The 22,186-nt window shown below is 34.3% G+C and overlaps 2 protein-coding genes across 2 annotated transcripts; one reads left to right on the top strand and one right to left on the bottom strand.

Annotated features, from left to right (window-relative positions):
• Positions 1 to 7,628: 7,628 nt before the first annotated feature.
• LOC140841602 (uncharacterized) lies at positions 7,629 to 11,638 on the top strand. The gene has a single exon (XM_073209132.1). The coding sequence runs from the start codon at positions 8,530 to 8,532 to the stop codon at positions 11,323 to 11,325; it is 2,796 nt and encodes a 931-aa protein (XP_073065233.1). The 5' UTR covers positions 7,629 to 8,529; the 3' UTR covers positions 11,326 to 11,638.
• A 516-nt stretch (positions 11,639 to 12,154) lies between these two features.
• On the bottom strand, positions 12,155 to 17,428 carry LOC140841601 (extra-large guanine nucleotide-binding protein 1-like). Its single transcript, XM_073209131.1, is given in 9 exon segments — positions 12,155 to 12,566; positions 12,568 to 12,892; positions 13,074 to 13,234; positions 13,489 to 13,730; positions 13,949 to 14,129; positions 14,977 to 15,162; positions 15,300 to 15,404; positions 15,493 to 15,630; positions 15,719 to 17,428. Coding segments are annotated over 9 exon segments (2,895 nt in total). The 5' UTR covers positions 17,021 to 17,428; the 3' UTR covers positions 12,155 to 12,311.
• Between the last annotated feature and the right edge of the window lie 4,758 nt (positions 17,429 to 22,186).

The raw sequence follows: 22,186 nt of genomic DNA, 5'->3' as shown, positions 1-22,186 counted from the left end.
GATGACTCAAATAAGAGATCTGTCTCATAAAATACGACTCATAAGACTATCTCACATGAGTTTTTGTTTTTATTCCTAAGCAAGAGACACTGTTCAATTGGGGACAAATTGGGTACTATTTTGGTCTTGTTTGTTGTCCTTTGGAGATTGACCGGGGACAATAAGAATATACTATTGCAAGATATTGAACAAGGTTGTTTCTTATGTATAATTGTTTGATTTCAATTCCTATTACACATCTTTTACTATTTATTAAGTTTAAGCATATTAGAATAACTGTTTTTGGTGTCTTTGGTCTGTTTTTTGGTTTCCCTATTTTGCCCCTATTTGATATCAAAATTACATTTTTGTTTTTTTTTTAATTTCAAAAAACATTTTTGTTTTTATTTTTTTTATTACAATTATTCAAATAGCACTTTAGTACCTCGATAATTTGTCAAATTTCATTTTAGTCCATAAATAATTTTACTATTTATTAAGTTTAAGCATATTAGAATAACTGTTTTTGGTGTCTTTGGTCTGTTTTTTGGTTTCCCTATTTTGCACCTATTTGATATCAAAATTACATTTTTGTTTTTTTTTTTAATTTCAAAAAACATTTTTGTTTTTATTTTTTTTATTACAATTATTCAAATAGCACTTTAGTACCTCGATAATTTGTCAAATTTCATTTTAGTCCATAAATAATTATAAAAAAAAATTGTACACACACGCACCGCGTGTGCAGAGTAGCTAGTTTTCATTAAGGTTTGGTTCATCCTGCATATAAATAAACACTTTTAGCATTATATATATATAGTTGGACGAATCGAAAGATATAATTAAGAGTCATTCACAATACCTCGTAATACATTGAGTGAGGAGTTAAGGTACACTGATTTTACGGTTTAAAGACGATGTTAAAAATTGTAAATTTTGTAATATTGTTAAATTTCATATGTAAAACTTATGTTGCAAAATATATCCTACAACTTTTAAAATTTTACTTAATTTCAATGTATATTTTTTAATGCTTATAAAAAATAAAATATTAAAATCGTGTTATATTGTATTTATTCATTGGATGCTTTTTGCCATTTCATTATCACATGGGATATATTGTACTGTAAATAAATACGTAGCAACGTCCACGATGTTTGCATTAAATACTCGCCAGCTACTGAAAACAGCCGTATTACTTCCCTGCCGTTGCAACCCATGCTATGCGTGCAGTTACTTCAATTATAAAATCAAAAGTTGTCCACTATATTTAAACTTGCCCCATAATTTTTAAATCATATATAATACCATGTTCAAGATCTAGATATTGGCACAAAGTAAATTAATTTCCTGTAGATAATTTTAGAATATTTATTTGCTCAGAATCGATTTCGTGTGAATGATAAATTGATTATTTAAAGTTGAGTAATTAAGTTTAGAGTATATCTCTTGTGAGATGGTCTAACGAATCTTTATCTGTGAGTCGGATCAATCCTACCGATATTAACAGTAAAAAGTAATACTCTTAGCATAAAAAGTAATATTTTTTCATGGATGACCCAAATAAGATATCCGTCTTACAAAATATGACCCGTGAGATCGTCTCATACAAATTTTTTGCCTTAAGTTCATTGTTTTCTTAGTAAAGAAACATAGAGTACTCGTCCCACGTTAGAAAAAATCCAACGAAACATTATATACAATTATGTGATGTTAGAAACTATAACGATCAAGTCAATCATACCAAAGTAAATCGAGTGTGAGGGAAGTGTAACACACCGACCAAACCAGAGTCTGCGCTCGTGCCGAGACCGAGCCGTTCACGTCGCAAAAGGTGCATTGACGGTACACTTTACACTTCGCATTGTCGCAAGGAGACTTTAATCATACGACCCCGAAAATTAGGCTCGATGACATGTCATATGGTATAGTCAACGTACACATGGTAGTGATGGGTAATGTTGCAAGTGATTGTGCACCACTAGGACGAGTGAGATAGCAGCAATCATGAGCCTTTTGGATCGTTATCTGAATGATAACGATGAAATGGTGTGATGATTCAATAATGGATGCGATCGGAATCGTTAGATGATGATCAGATGAGCTAGATTGATCTACATCAACGATATGAACTCTGGACCATGAAATCAAGATTGGCGGTTGAGATTTGCTAGATCTAGGGTTTCATCCAAAGATCGTGTTAATACAAAAGAGATGTGATCTTGATTGTCCAACTCAAATGGACGCATTAGATTGAATCTCATAAAAAAATATGAACCAATGGTTGTGGCTCACCAAATAGGTTGTGATCTATACCGTTAGATTAAGATATGACGAATCAGATTATATCTAAGCGGAGAGTCACAACAAATCATGAAAATGCCTTCCTACAATTGGAAAAATATAAATAGACATCTATATCATAATAGGGTTAAACAATCACAAACTCGAAAATACAGATACATTTTCTTCCAATGCCCAATTTTTGTTTGCTTATACGAAAAGTTCAAAAAAATATCTTAGAAGTTCTCCTGATTTTGTGATTTGAGTGTTTCTATCACAAAACGCAAGTCGTATCTCGAAAAACGATTGTCGTCTTCCATAAGTATCGTGTGTGAGGTAAATTTGACTTAAAGAGATAGAATTCAACTATCATCGACTTATATTTTTTGTTGTCTTGTTCCAGCATTTGTTGCAACATTTTTAGGAACAACTTCCAGACAGTTTCAGATTTGCTCAATTTCCTGCACCAACAAACACTAACTTTCACCGAAAACACTGGTATTATGGTAATAATACCAAGTTCTTAGCTCAAACCCAAAAGAAAAGATCTTCGTTAGGGAAGAAATAATCAATGCATGATTAAATATGAAGTCAATATTTACTCATGCCGTAAAACCTTACGAATTTATAAATACGCTCGTGATAAATGATATATTATAACATGGAGGTAGGTAAAGAACGTGAAACCGACCCAACTGCATGTTACAAAAAAGAAAAAGAAAGACCAACTTCAAATAAATATTTTATATTTAAATTCTTGAAGAAAAAAAAAATGTGAAGGTAAGGACAACATGGGAAAAAGTTTGGAGAGGTGACATTAATTGTGTCTGGCTTTTTTAATGGGTCCGAATTGCAATACCTCGATCTTAGTAATTGTTTGCGGAGCTCAATCCTCTCTCTTCTTTATTTTTTTATTTATTTATTATTATTAATCTTGTTTTGACATAAATTAAAAGGAAAACTTTTATTAATAGCATGGGTTAAATCAAAATCTTGAAGTCAAAATTAATAGATATTGTTTCTCCCACAAACCAAGAAATATGGTCAATGTTAACTTTTATCTTCTTTTTTTCTTTAACTCTTTAATTTAGTAGGAATGTCTGGGTAAAGTCTATTACCCACCAAGCCACCACTCCACCCTTGCAAAAATATTGTGTCTCATGTGAGATCGTCTCACGAATCTTAATATGTGAGACGGGTCAACAATCGTTCAACGAAGTTGTGCCTTACGGGATTTTAAAACATAAAATTCATCAATAATAGAATTTACATCAATATGTTTAGCTAAATCTCGTTCAATATAGAGTGTCAAACAATCGGCAAGAAAGTCATCCTCCATTTTATTGCGAAGTGCCGTCTTCATATGCTTCATTGCTGAAAAAGCCCGTTCAATAGTGGCAGTAGACACAGATAATGTCAAAACAAGATGAATCAATATAGTCAACATAACATAAACACTTGACCGTCCACTCTCGGTCAATTGCTGACACAACTCAACAAGTGTAGAAACCTTTAAATTCTGCATCACATCGAGTTTATAAATGTATCAATTCATACTTCAAAACAACAATTTCTTGATCTGTGAAATCTCCAGGATAAAACTTCTTCGCAAGCTTGCAAATATCATCACTGTTAAATGAGTCAAATGAAATTTTAGGATCTGAAGCTATACTAAGAGAAAGAAGTTTCACCGATGACTCATTGAACATATCTATATTCATAATAAAAAGTAATAATTTTAGCATAAAAAATACTACATTTTCATAGATGATTCAATTAAGAGATCTATCTCACAAAATACGACCCGTGAGACTGTCTCACACAAGTTTTTGCTCAAAAAAAAAGGTCTATTATTTTCCAAGAGTGTTTTCATTGTTAATTATGTGTTATACATATAAATTCTACATTTTGAAGCTTTGAGCAAAAACTCGATCAATTTTTATTTTTATTTTTTAAAAGAGATCTTTTTGTTACGATGGCCATGTGCAAGTGCAGCCACCAAAATTTTGAAAATTGACCTTACAGGATACGAGAAATTTGGTGGCTGTCACTAATTTGGTTTTGTGTTTTATGATTAAGAAATTTCCTTTGTCAAATTATAGTACCTTGATTCGATACTTTTTGGAGAGATCTATTTTAACCTAAACTGTTTGACAACAATCACGATGACAAATCTTCTGTCATGATCATTGCTGATCGTGAAATTTTAAGAATATATTTCTTGTGAGACGAGTTCACGAATTTTTATCTGTGAGACTGATCAACTCTATCGATATTCACAATAAAAAGTAATATTTTTTCATGGATGATCCAAGTAAAAGATATGTCTCATAAAATACGACCTCTGATACCGTCTCACGCAAGTTTTTGTCAAATTTTAAATATATTTGCAAGTCATTTTTTAGTGGAAATAACCAACTAAAACCATGATGTAATTGAAAAGAATTTCTGAGCATGCTAATAAAAAATTGTAAGTTTCGTTACAATGTTAATGGCTCAATTTCCGAGCATCGTTTTGTGTGATTGATGGGATATTAGTTGTTTATGCATATTTGTTTCATCTAATTTCGACTCAAATTCTACAAATGATTAGAGTCATAAATCATTAATTATATTATCACTTCTATATCGTGCATTCTTTATTATTTTATTTCACTGGTTGTTGGACTCTACAACATTTTATATTTCTTATTTTTTAAGATTTATATTGATTAAATAATTAATATCACCAAATTAGTGGTTGAATACTTGAATTATAGCTAGTCTTCGTTTAACTCGAGGCCAAATTACAAAGTCTAACGGTCTTTTTCTCCAACTTCCAAAACTGAAAATTTGACAAATTGATTTCATCATCCATTTTTAGTATACGCACAATTGATTCAGACAAACACAAGATTTAAAAAAAAACATTAAAAAAATAACGGGATCCTGTCCTGTAATGTCAAATAATTGTTCGCCCCAGTTTTAAAAAAAATACAATTCACTAAAAAATTATTAAAAACAAATGATTTTTTTTATGAACAATTTCATTATTGAATTTGTGCGAAAATGTTGCGTTGCGCTCTTTTTTTATCAGTTTATATCTAATCAAATTGTTTATGTTTTAGAATTTAGCTCGTATGAGTTTTGTTTGAAATAGAAACTTCGTCTTCATGAATCATGGTATTAGAGCTCGAGTTCCACCGTTATGTGTTGGATTGTCTATAATTAGACCACCCGTTCTGCCCATAATTGGGTCATTTGTAAAATCCACGCTCCAGATGTTCATTCTTGGATGTGAGAGTGGTGTGTTAATTGTCCCACATCGGTAGGATAAATAACCTGAGAGTTGCATATATTGACTTGGACAATCCTCCCTCTTTAAGCTAGTTTTTTAAGATTGACCAATCTTTAACAGATTCGATGCCTTTATTTTGGCAAAAAAGTCTGTAATTCTTAACTTGTTGAATTGTTAATGCCAATCTTTGTTTTACTTTTTATAAAATAACAATAAATTTTTCATCCATTTTTGTTTTCTTAAAAAATATTACAAAATCCGAATAAAAATTACAAAAAATATAGGACACTGTACACTCTGAGGAGATTGATGAGGAATCAACTTTTGGAATGAGATGATTGGATAATTGACTTGGAATCATGACTGTTAGAAGAAAGGGACTCAGAGGAATGTAATGGCTGGTGGAACCCATTTAATAAAGAATCCATTATTATCTTTCAATATGTTTTTTTTAGTAGATCTTTTATGATACGGTCTCACGAATTTTTATCTGTGAGACCTGTCAACCCTATTGATATTCAAAATAAAAAGTAATACTTCTTAACATAAAAAGTAATATTTTTCATCTATAACCCAAATAAGAGTTATGTATCACAAAATACGACTCGTGAGATCGTCTCATACAAATTTTTGTTTTTGATTTTTACTAATTAAACAAAATACAATCACATAAAAGTCACATATTCATTGCGGATGTGTATAAATCTTGATCTCTAATACTAGTAATTTCTCATTCTTCATGTTTTTACAAAAATAGTATAAAATACTAAACAAAATTTGATTCTTGGAGTGTAACTCGAATGATATCATCTCATTGATTTTTTTTTAATATATTTTCATCCATTTTTGCTGAATAATCTTACTTAATTAAAGTTTTAATAATGTATAGAACATTTTTAATATCTCATAAATTGTTTCTGTAAATATTTTCTCAACCACATTGTAAAAGCGGCGGAGTTTAGAGACGGGTTGGTGTGATCGTCTTGTGTGCGCCGGTCTCACCCGTCATATTTTATGAGACAGATCTCTTATTTAGGTCATCCATGAAAAAATATTATTTTTAATGATAAGAGTATTACTTTTTATTGTGAATATAGGTATGTTTGACGTCTCACAGATAAAGATTCGTGACATCGTATCACAAGACACCTACTCATATATACATATATATTTTTTCACATGTATTCAACTAAGGTATAGTTTGGTACATGAGATAAGAGAGAGATTGATTTAAATAATCCTCATTATCCATGTTGGTACCTTTTAAAAAGTCATGATAATATTCATGGGCTCTTGATAATAATTTTTTTAGAAGGATAAAATATCCCTAATCGAAGGTGTGATATAATTTTAATTAAATGATAAAATACACTGCAAAAGACTTAATTACCCTCAATTTATAAATGATTTTTTATAAAATCTCTGCTAGTAGGTAAGTGAGAAATTAACAATCAAATAAATATTTTATTTATTTTTTTATATTATTATAATATGATAATTATATAAATGAATTCAAGATATTATATAAATAATTTTTATAATCTCAATAAAATTTATTAGTATCACTCTGATTCTTAACCTTTTAAAAAATTGTATTGACTGAATCAAAAAAATCAAGAGCTCAATTATCATTATATAATATATTAAATTAGGTAAGGTAAAACATAAAATAAATCTTTGCAAGTACTATCCCGCACATAAAAAATAAAAAATATGAACTCAAGTAACAACTTTGAATTATAATATTTATTATGATAAGGTTAATTTTGTCATTACAATCTAATCATATAAAATTAATCACTCTTATTAAAATCATACCAAACATAAATATTAATATCCTACATTTTATTTATCCTTAACTTATCTTTATATTATATATCACATGTTATCTTATCATGTGTACCAAACTGTGTCTTAGTGTTTAAACATGACAAAAATGCTAGAACATATTTCATACAATAAGAAAAATTTTATATATAACAAAATACTACAACATATAGCATACAATCAGAAAATCCATAGTAGACCCCTAGGCCCCCCAAATAAAGTCAATGTCAAAGGAGGGGAGATGGAGAGAGAAGTATATACTGAAAGAGAGTGGGTGCAGTGGGGTAAACTGCAATCAATGAGGGGTATGTTTTTTTTTTTTTGATTAACCACAGAGAGTGAAAGGGATGCGAGGGGGATTGATTGAAGAAAAAGAAGGGTGCTCTCACTTTGATCATTATTTTCAAAGATAAGATTTTGGGAGCTATTTTTTTCCGCAGCATTTGTTCATATAGGGGTGTTTTCTCTGTGGTCTGCTTCGTCTTGGGGATCTGAGATTTTATGTTCTTGTGCTTCTCTTCACATTCTCCGTACTGGGTTTTTTTTGTTTTTGGAAAAAACTGATGTCAAGGTTGAATTTTTGGGATACTGGATCCTGAATCTGTTGTGGGTTCATTTTTTGGGTTTCTTTGCTATTGTGGAACTTTCACTTAACTCAGGCTTTGAATCCCGAAATATTATGGCGGAAACTGCGGAGTTTACACATTTTTTTCTTTTGTTACTTAGGCAATGTTCCGCTTCTTGTCCTCACCGGAACTATGTCTTCAAGATATTTCGAATCTAGGGTTTTCTTGATCTGGCCATTTACTTTTCCTCTGTTCTTTGAATTAGGATTAGGATTCTTTTTATTTTACCCCAATCTCTGGTCTTTGTGTTTGAATGTTGGCCTAAAAGGAATTTCTCCTCTCTTTCCCTCCTTAATATAGAAGATTTTGATTTTTGAAAGCAAAGTTTTATTCTAGGGGAAGCTTTTTTTGGCTGGCTTTGATTCCTTTTGCCTTTTGGGATTTTTTGTTATTTCAAAACTGAGCCACCTTTACAGTGGTTTGCTGATAGATGGGCTGAAACCTTAATGCAAGAACATTTATCTTCCCTTTTGTTGCTCTGAGATTACTGGTTTTCTCTCATTTGTACTCTGTGGAAAAGGAAAGAAAAAAGCTTTAATGCATCTCTCACTATGGAAGCCAATATCACACTGTGCTGCTCTTATCTTGGACAAAAAGAGCCGAAGAAAAGATGGTTCTGACAATTCGAGCCATGAAACCAAGGCGAATCCATCGGTTCTCCGGAAATTGCAGGAGCACAAGTTGAGGGAGGCTCTTGAAGAAGCGTCTGAAGACGGTTCTCTTGTAAAGTCTCGAGATATGGAGGCCGAATCTTTGGCGGCTAACCCCGCTGATAACTTGGGAAGATCACGATCCTTGGCTCGATTAAACGCCCAGAAAGAATTCCTCCGAGCCACTGCCCTTGCAGCCGAGCGCATATTCGAGGCTGGGGACTCGATCCCACAGCTTAATGAGACATTCTCCAAATTCCTCACGATGTACCCCAAGTATCAGTCGTCGGAGAGGATTGATCAGCTGAGGTTGGATGAGTATTCACATCTCTCTGGTGCTGGTTCGAAGGTATGCCTGGATTACTGTGGATTTGGGTTGTTTTCATTCTTGCAAAGTGTCCATTATTGGGAATCATCTACATTTAGCTTATCTGAGATTACGGCCAATTTGAGCAATCATGCTTTGTACGGGGGAGCTGAAAGAGGCACCATAGAACATGATATAAAGACAAAAATAATGGATTATTTGAACATACCTGAGAATGAATATGGTCTAGTTTTTACTGTGAGCCGAGGATTGGCCTTTAAATTGCTTGCTGAATCGTACCCTTTTCACACAAACAAGAGGTTGCTGACCATGTTTGATCATGAGAGCCAGTCATTAGATTGGATGGCTCAAAGTGCTAGAGGGAAGGGCGCCAAGGTTCAGAGCGCATGGTTTAAATGGCCCACGCTTAAACTCTGCTCAACTGATCTAAGGAAGCAGATTTCTAACAAAAAGAAGAGAAAGAAAGATTCGGCCACTGGTCTTTTCGTCTTCCCTGTTCAATCTCGAGTCACTGGTGCGAAGTACTCATATCAATGGATGGCTCTGGCGCAACAGAACAATTGGCATGTCTTGCTTGATGCGGGGGCATTAGGCCCGAAGGATATGGATTCTCTTGGATTGTCTTTGTTCCGGCCAGATTTCATTATCACATCGTTCTACAGGGTGTTTGGGTATGACCCAACTGGATTTGGGTGCCTTTTAATCAAGAAATCCGTGATGTCAAGCCTTCAAAATCAGTCTGGTCATGCAGGTTCTGGTATTGTGAAAATTAACCCCGTCTTTCCTTTGTACTTGAGTGATTCAATGGATAATTTCCCTGGATTTGGCGAAGATGAAGAAGCAAGTGGGAATGGTGAAGTGGGCTCTGAAACTCGTCCCGGAATGCAATTGCCTGCTTTTTCTGGGGCTTATACTTCCGCTCAGGTGAGGGACGTTTTCGAGAGTGAGATGGAGCATGATAACAGCTCCGACAAGGATGGAGCAAGCACCATAATTGAAGAAACTGAGAGTTTCTCTGTTGGGGAGGTTATGAAAAGCCCGGTTTTTAGCGAAGATGAATCATCTGATAACTCATTGTGGATCGATCTGGGTCAAAGTCCTCTAGGTTCTGATTATGCAGGTCATTCAAACAAAAAGAAAACCTCGTCTCCGCTTCCACCAGCATGGTTTTCTACCTGGAAAAATAATAAGCTGACGTCTCCAAAAACTTCAAAACAATCAAACAGCCCTATGTATGACAAAGAATTGAACTCGCTGCATGATGATGATGCTTGTGTCTTGTCTTTTGATGCTGCTCTTCGTTCAGTGTCTCAAGAATTAGACCATTTCAAGGGGATTCCTGAAGAAGAACAGTTTACAGAGATGCCCCCTGCTTCAAGAGAATATAGGACCCCGGATAATCAACGCCTTCAAGAAATAGAACAAGAAACCAACTTGGGCTCGAGTTTCAAAAACAGGGCGGCTGTCTCCAAAAATCAGGGAACTTGGAATAGCAGATCTTCTGAGATATGTGTTGAAGCAAAGGATAGTGCAATAAGAAGAGAGACGGAAGGCGAATTTAGATTGCTAGAAAGGAGAGAAAGAAGTAGAATTGCAGGTGGAAGATTTTTCGGTATAGAAGTGACTGAGCAGCCCGGAAGCAAAGGAAGAAGGGTATCCTTTGGGACAGATGACAACCACGGGGCTCGTCTTAGCCAAACTCTTGAGCCTGGTGAATTATATGCAACGAGTCTGGATGATGATGACTATATCAGCGCCGGGGAATATGAGGGGCAAGAATCAGAAAGAGGCGAGCCAGAGATTACTTGCAGGTATCTTGATCACATAAACATGTTGGGCCTAAACAAGACCACTTCTAGACTGCGTTTTTTGATAAATTGGCTTGCAACATCGTTGCTGCAGCTAATACTGCCTAGTTCGAATGGAAAGGATGGTGCTCCACTTGTTCATATCTATGGCCCGAAAATCAAATATGAAAGAGGGGCTGCTGTTGCTTTTAACGTTAGAGACAGAAACAGGGGTCTGATCAATCCCGAAATTGTTCAAAAACTGGCTGAGTCACATGGTATTTCATTAGGTGTTGGAATACTCAGTCACATACGAATATTAGACACTCCCAAACATCGAGGGTCTCTGAGCCTGAATGATACGACCCTCTGCAAGCCAATGGAAAACGGAAGGCATGATGGTAAGAGCGGATTCATCAGAGTTGAGGTTGTCACTGCTTCACTTGGTTTCTTGACTGATTTTGACGACGTCTACAAGTTGTGGGCTTTTGTTGCCAAGTTTCTTGATCCAGCTTTTGTGAAAGAGGGTGACGTCCTTCCAACTGTTGCAGAAGAGGGAGAAATATAAACCGGAATCTACACACATGTTTGTCCCTTTCGCCTCTTCAGCCACGAGCAGAAAACTGAGAAATGCTTTGCTTTTTTCATTAGCACGCGCGGGTGGATTTGTTAGTTCTTGTTTTTTATTTGCTTGGATTTAGAAATTTGTATGATTTCAGATAGTAGTGAGCCTTTCAGAATGAGTCGTTAGCGTAGGGGAATTGCGCCTGTGTAAAAATCATCTTGTTTTGCTTGGTTCTACTATAGTACTTATACATTTACGTATCATTTCATTTGCGGCTTATTGCAAGCCATAAAAAATTTTATTCGCTATTTCAAGATTTATTATGTCCAAGTCAAATAGGCTGATATATCGCATACCATCATTTCTGTTATAAATACAGATGAGTCCTTTTAAGTTTCAGGCTATTTATGATAATAGGCTTTCTATAAATTTACGCATTGCATGCGTGCGGTCAAAGATGATAAGAAAAGGTAATATTCTTTTAATAATTATTGTTGGGGAACACCGATAAATTTTGTTTGTCACTGTAAAAATGTGATGGGGTGCTATTAATTAAATTTATCTACAGAATTTTTGTTCTAGGAGAAGTCATTTATTGGAAAATTAAGTCTGAGATTCTTATTTTAGTGGTCTTCTCAATCGACAGTTTCTTAGTTATGATTATTTACAAAATACAATAAAGAATTACTGCATAATTTTAACATTTAAATTGAAATTTTGGTGTAAAATAATTAAACTGAAACATTACATTTCATAAATGGACGTTGTAAACACATTTAGAATTTCAGAAGAATGAAAATTTTTCGAGTCAAAAAATAAAATATGAACGAGGTTGCAAAACAAAATAACAATCATTTTCTATTCTCTTGAATTTCACATAAATAAGAAGTACCAAATCCCATATTACAAGAAACAAATACATATATACCGGTTCTTGATTATACAAAAACAACTGTACACGGGCAAGAAAAAGCCTAATCTTGCCTGATTCAATGAGAAGAGCTCGTTTCTGTGCTATAAATCGAATACTCGCTCAAGCCCAAGTTGTCTCTCTCTTCATCCCAGTTAAGAATTTCCTTTGCATATTTAAGTGCAGAATCTACACTGGTAGTCTCTACACCCTTCACTTGTGAGACATACAATTTTCGGCCAGTGACAGATGAGAAGAGCCTTTTGAACTTTACAGCGATATAGTGAAAAGCCAATTGCCCAATTGTTGGGTGATTTGGATTGTTGCTGTTAGGAGCGATTACGGCTCATTACGGGTTGAAAATCATCAAACCAATCACATTTACTCAAAGGGACTTGCTCGATTTTCTCCTCAAACAAGTCGAATTTGTTCAATAGGAGAAGGAAGTCTATCTGATAAAATGTTGGATGAGTAACCATGCTCTCAAAAAACTTCTTGCTCGACACCATCTTGTTGGTCGAGTTTCCTTCACCATCCGTTTCAAACAGATCATAGTCATTTAGAGACACGCAGAAAATTACAATTCGAACGTCTTCAAACATTTGAAGCCATTTGCAGTTTTCTCCGAATCCTTTTGCCTGTAATCTGATCAGCTGAAATCTGAATGCCAATTAGAAAAAACAAAAATGTTAAACAATATCGCGTAAAGCCACAGGAGGTTGAGTTTACAGTGATCAAACAATGAATCGGAGAATTGGATGTACAATGATAACTACATATTTTTTCATTTGAGTTCATTGACCAAAACAAGCACAGCATAAACAAGCTTTATTTAGACTACCTGAGCCGGGAATCAGATAGATCTCCTGTTTCTGCATCATCATTTGACGACTCAGGAAACGAGAAGTCCACACATGAAAGCCCATTGGATGAAGTAACACGTTCAGCATAGAGTATATCGACATCAGAAGGTTTATAATCAGGTTTCAATATTTCAACAGCCTGAAGAAACAGAGCAACATAAATAACACAACACATAAACAATCAATTTCAACAAAGGAGTCAGCCAAACATCAAACCTTATCCACGAACTCGTGAAAAAAGTTGTACATATTAACATCCAGGCAACAGACACTTCCTTCTGCTATACAGTGAACTTATTCAAACATGGCATCCATAATTCACACATAAAAGCATGATATCCTACACGAGATTTAGCAGTCTTCATACTAAAACATTTGGAAACATCATATTACCCGCTCTAAAAAATAAGTCGCAATACTGGGGAGAGTTTCCAATTCACTTCTCCGCTTGTACGTCAACTGGAAGGCAGCATTATTCCAGAGTTCCTCAACCAATGGTGCATATTCTCGACTAGCAGCAGGGAATATTGCTTCCAATGTACCAGATGCCATGGTTTTAAGAAGCCAATCGGAGAAAGCCTTCAACCGTGGGCAAATGGCATATAGAGTCTTTTCATACTTATCATCAACAAGCCCTGCTATACACCCAAACATGAAATAAGTAGTGAATCACAGCCTTCAAAAGCTTATGCTAAACAGAAAACAAAGAAAAATATCTAAAGACATTTATGGTACAAAATATGTAAAGATAAACTGATGAAAAACTTCTGGACTTGAAAAGTTGGAGGAACGAATAAAAAGCAACAAACAAGAATCAGTTTAATCTGTATAATATATTTAAATAAACTTGTACCAGTAGTAGTTAAACCATCAGGAAACTGATTTTTCCTCAACTCATGTAAACTTTCTTCTTCAAAGCGCTCACGGGCATCAAGGAGTATTCCAATATAACTATAAACATTGCTCTGAATCACCAATTTAATTTGATCTTGCTCATCCTCCGAAAATGGCACCTCTTTGTAAAGGATTTTAGCCTAATACAACAATTTTTTTAGAAAGTAACAACAGCAATTTTTAATAATATTAACAAGTTCTGGTATCATAGAAACAGTATGCCACAAAGTGGACGTTGTCATAAAATAAGAGAGCAAGGAAAGAACATGCAATTTGATCAAGCATATAAAATGAGAAAAAAAAATTATTATTATCAGGATAAGAAAAGAAATGGAGATGGATGAGTGACAAATAGTGTGAGTAAAACGAAAATAATTCTCTATCTGACATAAAGCAATTTCTAAAGTTTTCTACATCATTTCAACCCCTATGCACCTACAAGCATTTAAAAGATTTCAATAGCAGTCACCACTGAGTACCCATGAAACCGTGATGGAAGTTTTCTGTAACAGAAACCTAATAATTATGTCCATTCATTGTTCCAGAAAACAAGTTTGTTGCTGGGGAAAAGTCAATTTGTCCTACTAATTGTTTGTTAGTCTCATGTCACCAAATAAGAATGCAAAAAAAGTAATTCAAAGATAATATAAAGGGAAACATGCTATTCAAGACAAAGTTGCTGATGTCCCATTTTCAAGATATACACTTACGATAATCGATGTCTTTATTTAGGGTTACGCATGCCACTGACAGAAAGCTCAAAAGTGGACAAGGTTTGAGAAAATTGTATACCGATTAGTAATATGAAAAAGAAAAAATGTTGCAAAGTGCAATAACAACAACAATGATTATATGACTGCAAGAACAGCACATGAGGTATATTCAAGTTCAACAAAATGAAGCATGACCTTTTAATAATGTAGACAATCAAGTCAACTCGTGAGAATTTAAACTAAAAAATATTTGGGAAAAATTGTTAAGAGTAACCTGTTTAAGTATGGTACTTGTCCCAGATCCACTATATCCAATCAAAAGAAGTTTCTGAACTGTTTCATGCCCAAGATGGTCTGGGAATGCTTGACTACTCACAGTAGTTACTTGCTCTCCACTAGGATTGGATACTTTTGAAGGTACTGGAAGAGAAAGTACAGCACAAAGCAGCTTTGTGCCAGCCTGAATAATAGCAAGAATAAGGAAAGGTAATAAAAAATGAACAAGATTTTAGAGGCAGGTAGCATAAAAGTTTCCTCCATTTCCGTTAACTTATAGGGAACAAGAAGGCATAACACAAGATTTGATAGAAATCGAACCTTGCCCCAGATATAACCTTTGGTGTTTTTTTGTCCCTCCTCTTGGTATGAACCATCTTCATTCACCCAAAAATGTGGATTTCCAGCACACTGAACTCCTGCTAACTACATTATTCCAAACCATGAAAAAATCAATAAATTATGTCAAGCAAATAGAACTCAAAATATATGGTGGATAAAGCCAAACGGCAACCTTCAACATCCGCAGCTCCACATTAGTAATCTCACGACCATTTATATAGACTTGTGTATTCCCATTGCTAGCATCTGCCTTAATTGAATCCCCAACATTCAGATGAGGGCTAATTATTTGTAAAGGTTTCTTCCCTTCCTGTTAAGGTCAGCAAGTTTGTCAACTTAACAGTGGCTACTAAAGTTAAAAGCAAAAAAGCTAAAATATTGAATTTGATTCTGTTCACCTTTCCCCAAAGACCGGATTCTTTGTCGTACCAATATTTTCCTGGTTTCAGCTTCTTAGGGGGATTGGAGCAGCTTTGCAATGCGATCAGCTCCTCATGATAAAGGGGAGAACCATTCACAGAAATATACTCTGGAGGTAATTGGTTCACATCACACAATTTTTCGGCCTTCATGATTTGACGAACCTCCAGATCATTAAGCAATCGCTTGAGCATTCTTGAGCACTTCCCCAAATTGCCTCTCTTCGGTTCGTAAATGGGGAATCCAATGCAACCCACACACTTTCTACCCTCTGGCATGGACCCCATTGCCCTAAGAACACAATTGAGGCAATACTTTGCATCACAAACAATACATACTTCTTTTTCCGTAAATCTATTTCCTTTTAAGCACCGGTAGCATGCTCCTTTCTTCACCTTAACAGCAGGTTCTTTCTTTTCTCTAACCACCACAGGTCCAGAGTTGCTAAACTCATTAGCATTTCCATCGTCGGACTCGATATCACAAAACGTCACTACAGCGGCTCGCCTCAGATCACAGCAAGATTCATTATTTTCATCTCCAAATTTACGAGAAGACACTATAGATGATGGATAATCCACACTCAAGACCGAGTCATTTGATGCCCAATCCAGTCGATTATACTCATTCAAATCTAAGCTCTCGTTAAAACCATTAGGCACCCTAACGTTATGAAAGCTCCCAGAAAGTTCAGTGGATTTCACAAACATATCTGAAGCACCCAATGCGCCTGAACTTCCAACAACACCCATTAACTCGGAGGAATTATCTCGACTTGTAGAAGAATACCCCTGCTCATTCAATTCATTGGCTCCAAAATCAGTATTACGACACTCCAAATCACTAAACTCCCCGGACAAAGCACAATCACCACTATCCCGACAATTCACAAGTTCAGCATCTTCAAATGCATTATTAACAGAGATAGGCGACACAGTAGCATCAGACTCTAACCCTAGTTCTTTACTGTAAGATCCCTCACTAACCTCATTGTTCCGCGGCTCAAACGCAATAACTGAAGTCGGGGAAACGGTCAATAAATCCGTGGAGGAGTTAAATTTTAAATCTTTCGATAGTTTCTTGCTAAAATCAGCTGCTGATATCGGTTGAACAATGGGCAACAACAACTTGTCTGAAAATGGAAGCGGCGAAACGACAGCAGCCACGGGGATCCTATCCACATTGATGGGTACCGCCCATGGCAGCTCAAAGGTTATCGGTGGGCCGTCGTATTCCATTGCAAATGAATACTCCACCCCATCTCTCACCTCCACAGACATGTCTTCCTTCTCAATCGACGAATCCCAAAATCGAATCTTGAACCCACCTCACCTAGACACAAAAACCACCAAAACCACGATCCTATGGTCCCAAGCAGAAGTTAACAGCAATTTTCCAAGCGAAGCATGGAAGAAAATACAATAGGGTATTTGGGGTGGTGGAAAAAAGTATCGGGAAAGGTAAAGTGGGCACTGTCAGGAGTTTGGCATCTTGTGTTGTTTTCTTTATCTTTTGGGGTTTATCGTAGTTTTTATTCGCAAGTTTTTCAAATTTTGGTAACAAAGAACTGAAATCCTGTGTGTGCCATGGGTGACGTTAGGGTTGTTGGGGGCGGTGACAAATGCGGAGTTGGCATGTGAGTGAGAGGTGCGGGGACGGGAATTTTAGTCTTTGCCTCGCGGATATTCAGCGACGGAATCAAATCGAAAAAGTTGTAAAACCAAATCAAATCACATTGTTTGCATTTAGTTTTCAGATCTAAAAATTATTCGGAATATGTTTCTCTAGGCAAGAAAATATCTAGTAAAGGTTTAGGTTGAGATTAACTCATAAATGACTTAATAGGAGATTAAATTACTCATTTTTTTGAAAGAATAGATCTCTTGTGAGATTGTACTATGAATTTTTATTCGTTAGACGAGTTAATCGTGCTCATATTTATTTTGATAATATTTTTTTATGAATATCTCAAATAAAATATTCATTTCATAAAATTGATCTATGAGACTGTGCATGTGATAGGAAGAATCTTATGTCCAATTAAGATATTTGTATGGACTGAGATAATGATGGTCAAGTGACTCCTTTAAGCAAGATAATTAAATCTAATATTTAGCGTACATCTACATTTTTTTAGATTTGACCTTGGAAGACTCAAACTTGAATCAGAGCATGACGTCCGTCAACTTATTTGAACAGATTTCAAATATGACAAAAACTTGTGTGAGACAGTCTCACAGGTCGTATTTTGTGAGACGGATCTTTATTTGGATAATCCATGAAAAAGTATTACTTTTTATGCTAAGAGTATTACTTTTTATTGTGAATATGGGTAGGGTCGACCTGTCTCAGAGATTGTGATCGTGAGACGGTCTCACATGAGACCTACTCTTCAAATATATTTACTTTATAAAAATTACAAAATTAATTACAAGAGGTAAATTATATGTTTTATTACAAAAGAGTAAAATTGTACACCTCGGCATTTTAAGGAAAGCAATGCATAAGCATATATAATCTTGTAAATATTCTCACGTCTCTCACACACACATATATATAGGTTATTTAAAAAATTATTACAAAAACAAATTTCACAAAAAAAAAATTGAATGTAGCTAATGTATTTTATGAATGAGGTTATAATATTGGCATAATTTTTTTTTAAAAAATGCTAAATATAAATTAACATTGAATTATATATAACACTTCCCTTTAATTCTATTTCTATTATTAAGTTTCCTCTTGTGTCATGATCTGTTATTAAAATTAGATATATTAATTAAGTTTCAAGCATTCAATGCAAGATACATGCAATTTATTGGATAGAATATGGATTTCTTAAGGGAAGAAGTTGTAGATTCAATCTCTATTTGAACTGTTTTTGGTCTTTTTCTGTTTCTTTTTAATTCATTATATCGAAATTTCAGTTACATTAAATATTAAAAAAACTGTATAAACACACAACACATACCAATAATCACTAGTCCAATTAAATTGGTAGACAAAGACAAGAAAAGTCGGAGCAAAGAGTGTAGAGTGGACAAGAGCAAATCAAAGATTTATCAAAGTTTTTAGTGCATTATTCTGTGTCACTTTGAAATACATTCTGTAGAATCTATTGAGTGAATGATAACTAAGATTGGTTATTCCATGTGGGAAGTTGTGAAATGTAAGGCTATTAATTCTGCAGTGAAAACCGTTGTTGTACTAATTTATCTAGTGAAATCATTCGAAGAATCAGTTTCGGGCATCTTGGAATGGATACAAAATGCGCTTCCACCCGATACTCCCAATATCATCATCTTTCAAATATGACTGTGTCTACGTGCCTGCAGTTCGGCGGAATGCGGACACATTTCCATATTTGAAAGATTTGGGATTATGTGTGCATGGGAGTGCATTTTGTCTCCATTCCGGATGCCCGAGTTAGCAAGATCAAACTCCAGCTTCATCGAGAGATTCGATGTCATGATCCACGTTTTCCTTGAGTGTTTTGAATAATATTCTTGCCTTCCCTGCATCATGCTTGTATACAGAGCTTGAATGGATATCAGCAGCTGATTTTAACCATCGAAAACGCAAACGAGCTTCCAAGTTTGAGTGAGCCCATTCTTACAAGCATATACCAGGTAGTGAATTTGTGTTGTGAAGCGTCTGAATCCGAATCCTTATGGTGGCAAGCTTGAATGGAATAAGAAATGAATTAAATCAACTTCAAAATGAAAATTAAATGTGAGAAGAACACTACAAGAAAAAAAGCAAAAGACAACGGTTTTTAATCGTTGTCGTATGTCAAATGAAACTGTTGTTAAAGCCATGTGGTTAAAAGGTGTGCTCAAAGACAACGGTTTTTAACTGTTGTCGTAGACGTCTAAAGACGACGGTGAAAAACCGTTGTCGTAGGTCTTGTAAAAACCGTTGTTAAAGGTCCTGTGGTTAAAGGGTGCGCTCAAAGACAACGGTAAAAAACCGTTGTCGTACATGTCTAAAGACGACGGGAAAAAACCGTTGTTGTAGCATTGAAAAATCTTGTTAAATTAAATATTGCGACGGTTTTTATACGAAAATCGTCGTTAATTAGCGACGGTTTAAGCTAAAATTGTCGTTAATTAGCAACAGTTTCTATATGACTTCCGTCGCTAAGTAGCGACAATTTTGGCATATAAATTCCGTCGCTAATGTTTTACGGAAAATAAAAAAATACTTTTATAATTTAATAATTATAATAATAATAAATTTAAATCTTTGTCATATAATAATAATATTTGTAATCTTAACTCCGAAATTAATTTGTGGAAGAGAGAAAATTTTTGTGAAAGAGATAAAAATTTCGTGTGGAGAGAAAAATTTTGTGGAGGGAAAAGAAAAAAATTTTGTGTGGAGGGAAGAGATAAAAATTTCGTTTGGAGGGAAGAGAGAAATTTCGTGTTGAGGGAAATGAACAAGTGCGCCGATATTTATAGACAATGTGCGACGGTTTTTGTATAAACAGTTTTAACGGCCTTTAATACACCGTCCTTATTTTCAACGGTTTTATAAACACCGTCTTACATAGCGACATTAATTTAGAACCGTCGCAGGTTTGAAATTAGAGACGGTTTATACCGTCGTGAATTTGAATTTGCGACAGTGTTTATTGAAACCAATAGCGACAGTTTGATAAAATCGTCGCAATATTTAGCGATGGGTACAACTGTCGCTAATTTAAAATAGCGACGATTTGTTTAACACCGTCGCTAAATACCGATTTTTTAAAAAAATTTAGAACAATCACAACGGTTTTTGACAAAAAAAAATTAAAAAACGACAACGTTTTACCAAACCGTTGTCGTCGTTCTACAAAAACCACATGAAAGACAACGGTTTACACAAACCGTTATCTTTGACCTTTGACAAAAACACATATAGACAACGGTTTTGAAAAACGTTGTTGTAGCCCAAAAAACACATTCATGGACAACAGTTTTAAAAACCGTTGTCGTAGCCTAAAAAAAATGCTCATATACAGCGGTTGTTAAAACCATTGTTGTAGCCCCAAAAAATTTCTTTTAGACAACGGTTTTTAAAAACCGTTGTAGCAAAAAAAACGCTAATAGACAACAGTTTTTAAAAACAGTTGTCTTAGACACATCAAAGAAAAAAACCGTTGTCTTTAAACGCGTTTTTATAGGATACGACAACGGTTTTTGTTAAAACCGTTGTTAAATGAAAAAAACAGAAATTTTAATAAAAACCGTTGTCTTTGATGTGATGTTGAATGTGTATTTTCTCGTAGTGAAATGTACATGAAATGAGAAAGTATAATCAAATTTTATTTTTATTTAAATATTAAAATAATTGTTTTGTACTATTTATTATGTATAATTAATATTTTACTTTTATTATTATTAATTTGAGTAGGTCTCTTGTGAGATGGTTTCATGAATTTTTATATATGAGACACGTCAATCCTACGATATTCACAATAAAAAGTAATACTCTTAGCATAAAAAGTAATAATTTTTCATGAATGACCCAAATAACCGATATTCACAATAAAAAGTAATACTCTTAGCATAAAAAGTCATACTTTTTCACGGATGACTTAAATAAAAAATCTGTCTCACAAAATACGACCCATGAAACTGTCTCATATAAGTTTTTGTCTATTAATTTTGTCGCTGTCAAATAATAATTAATTTTATTTAATTTTGAAATATCCTTATTAAATGATAATTTTAAATTTTTTTAATTTATTTATTATTATTAATTTCTTATCATGTATTTTTATCATCAAATAATAATAATAATAAAAATAATAAAATTCCCAAATTTGATACCACATCACCAAACTCTGCCGTCTAGTACCAATTTCCGGCCAAATTAATTAATCATGCAAAAATTGGACCAAAACAACATAAATATGCAAAGATATTGGATGTTGAATTGGTTTGACAACATTTATGACGAAATCTCAAAATGATCTAAGCATACCAAATGACTATTTTCCCAATAATAAAAAAAACCATATTTATTTATAAGATTTCCATATATATATATATATATATATATATATATATGTGTGTGTGTATATATGGCAAAAACTTGTGTGAGACGGTCTCACGGATCGTATTTGTGAGACGGATCTCTTATATGGGTCATCTATGAAAAAGTATTACTTTTATGCTAAGAATATTACTTTTTATTGTGAAAATGGGTAGGGTTGACCCATTTCACAGATTAAGATCCGTGAGACAGTCTCACATGAGACCCACTATATATTTGATGTGATCATGTTGAAATGGATGAGTCGGGTAAGGACTCCAATGGATCAAATCAATTTTTTTTTATTTTGAGTGAAGATGATGGCTGAGATAACACCTGCAAACAATGAAAAGAACTCGTGAATGAGCGCCGGAGGGGTGTCCGGCGTGACCACTCTGATGCTAAAGTCAGCAGGTTTTTCA

The sequence above is a fragment of the Primulina eburnea genome, chromosome 9 (assembly GCF_022965805.1).
Source record: "Primulina eburnea isolate SZY01 chromosome 9, ASM2296580v1, whole genome shotgun sequence".
Taxonomy (NCBI): Eukaryota; Viridiplantae; Streptophyta; class Magnoliopsida; order Lamiales; family Gesneriaceae; genus Primulina; species Primulina eburnea.
The sequence above is the reverse complement of the archived record's forward strand: the minus strand, read 5'-3'. Positions and strand labels throughout refer to the sequence as shown.

Bases quoted from the DNA above. Each gene is read 5' to 3' on its own strand.
- LOC140841602 (XM_073209132.1), top strand. From the start codon at position 8,530: ATGCATCTCTCACTATGGAAGCCAATATCACACTGTGCTGCTCTTATC.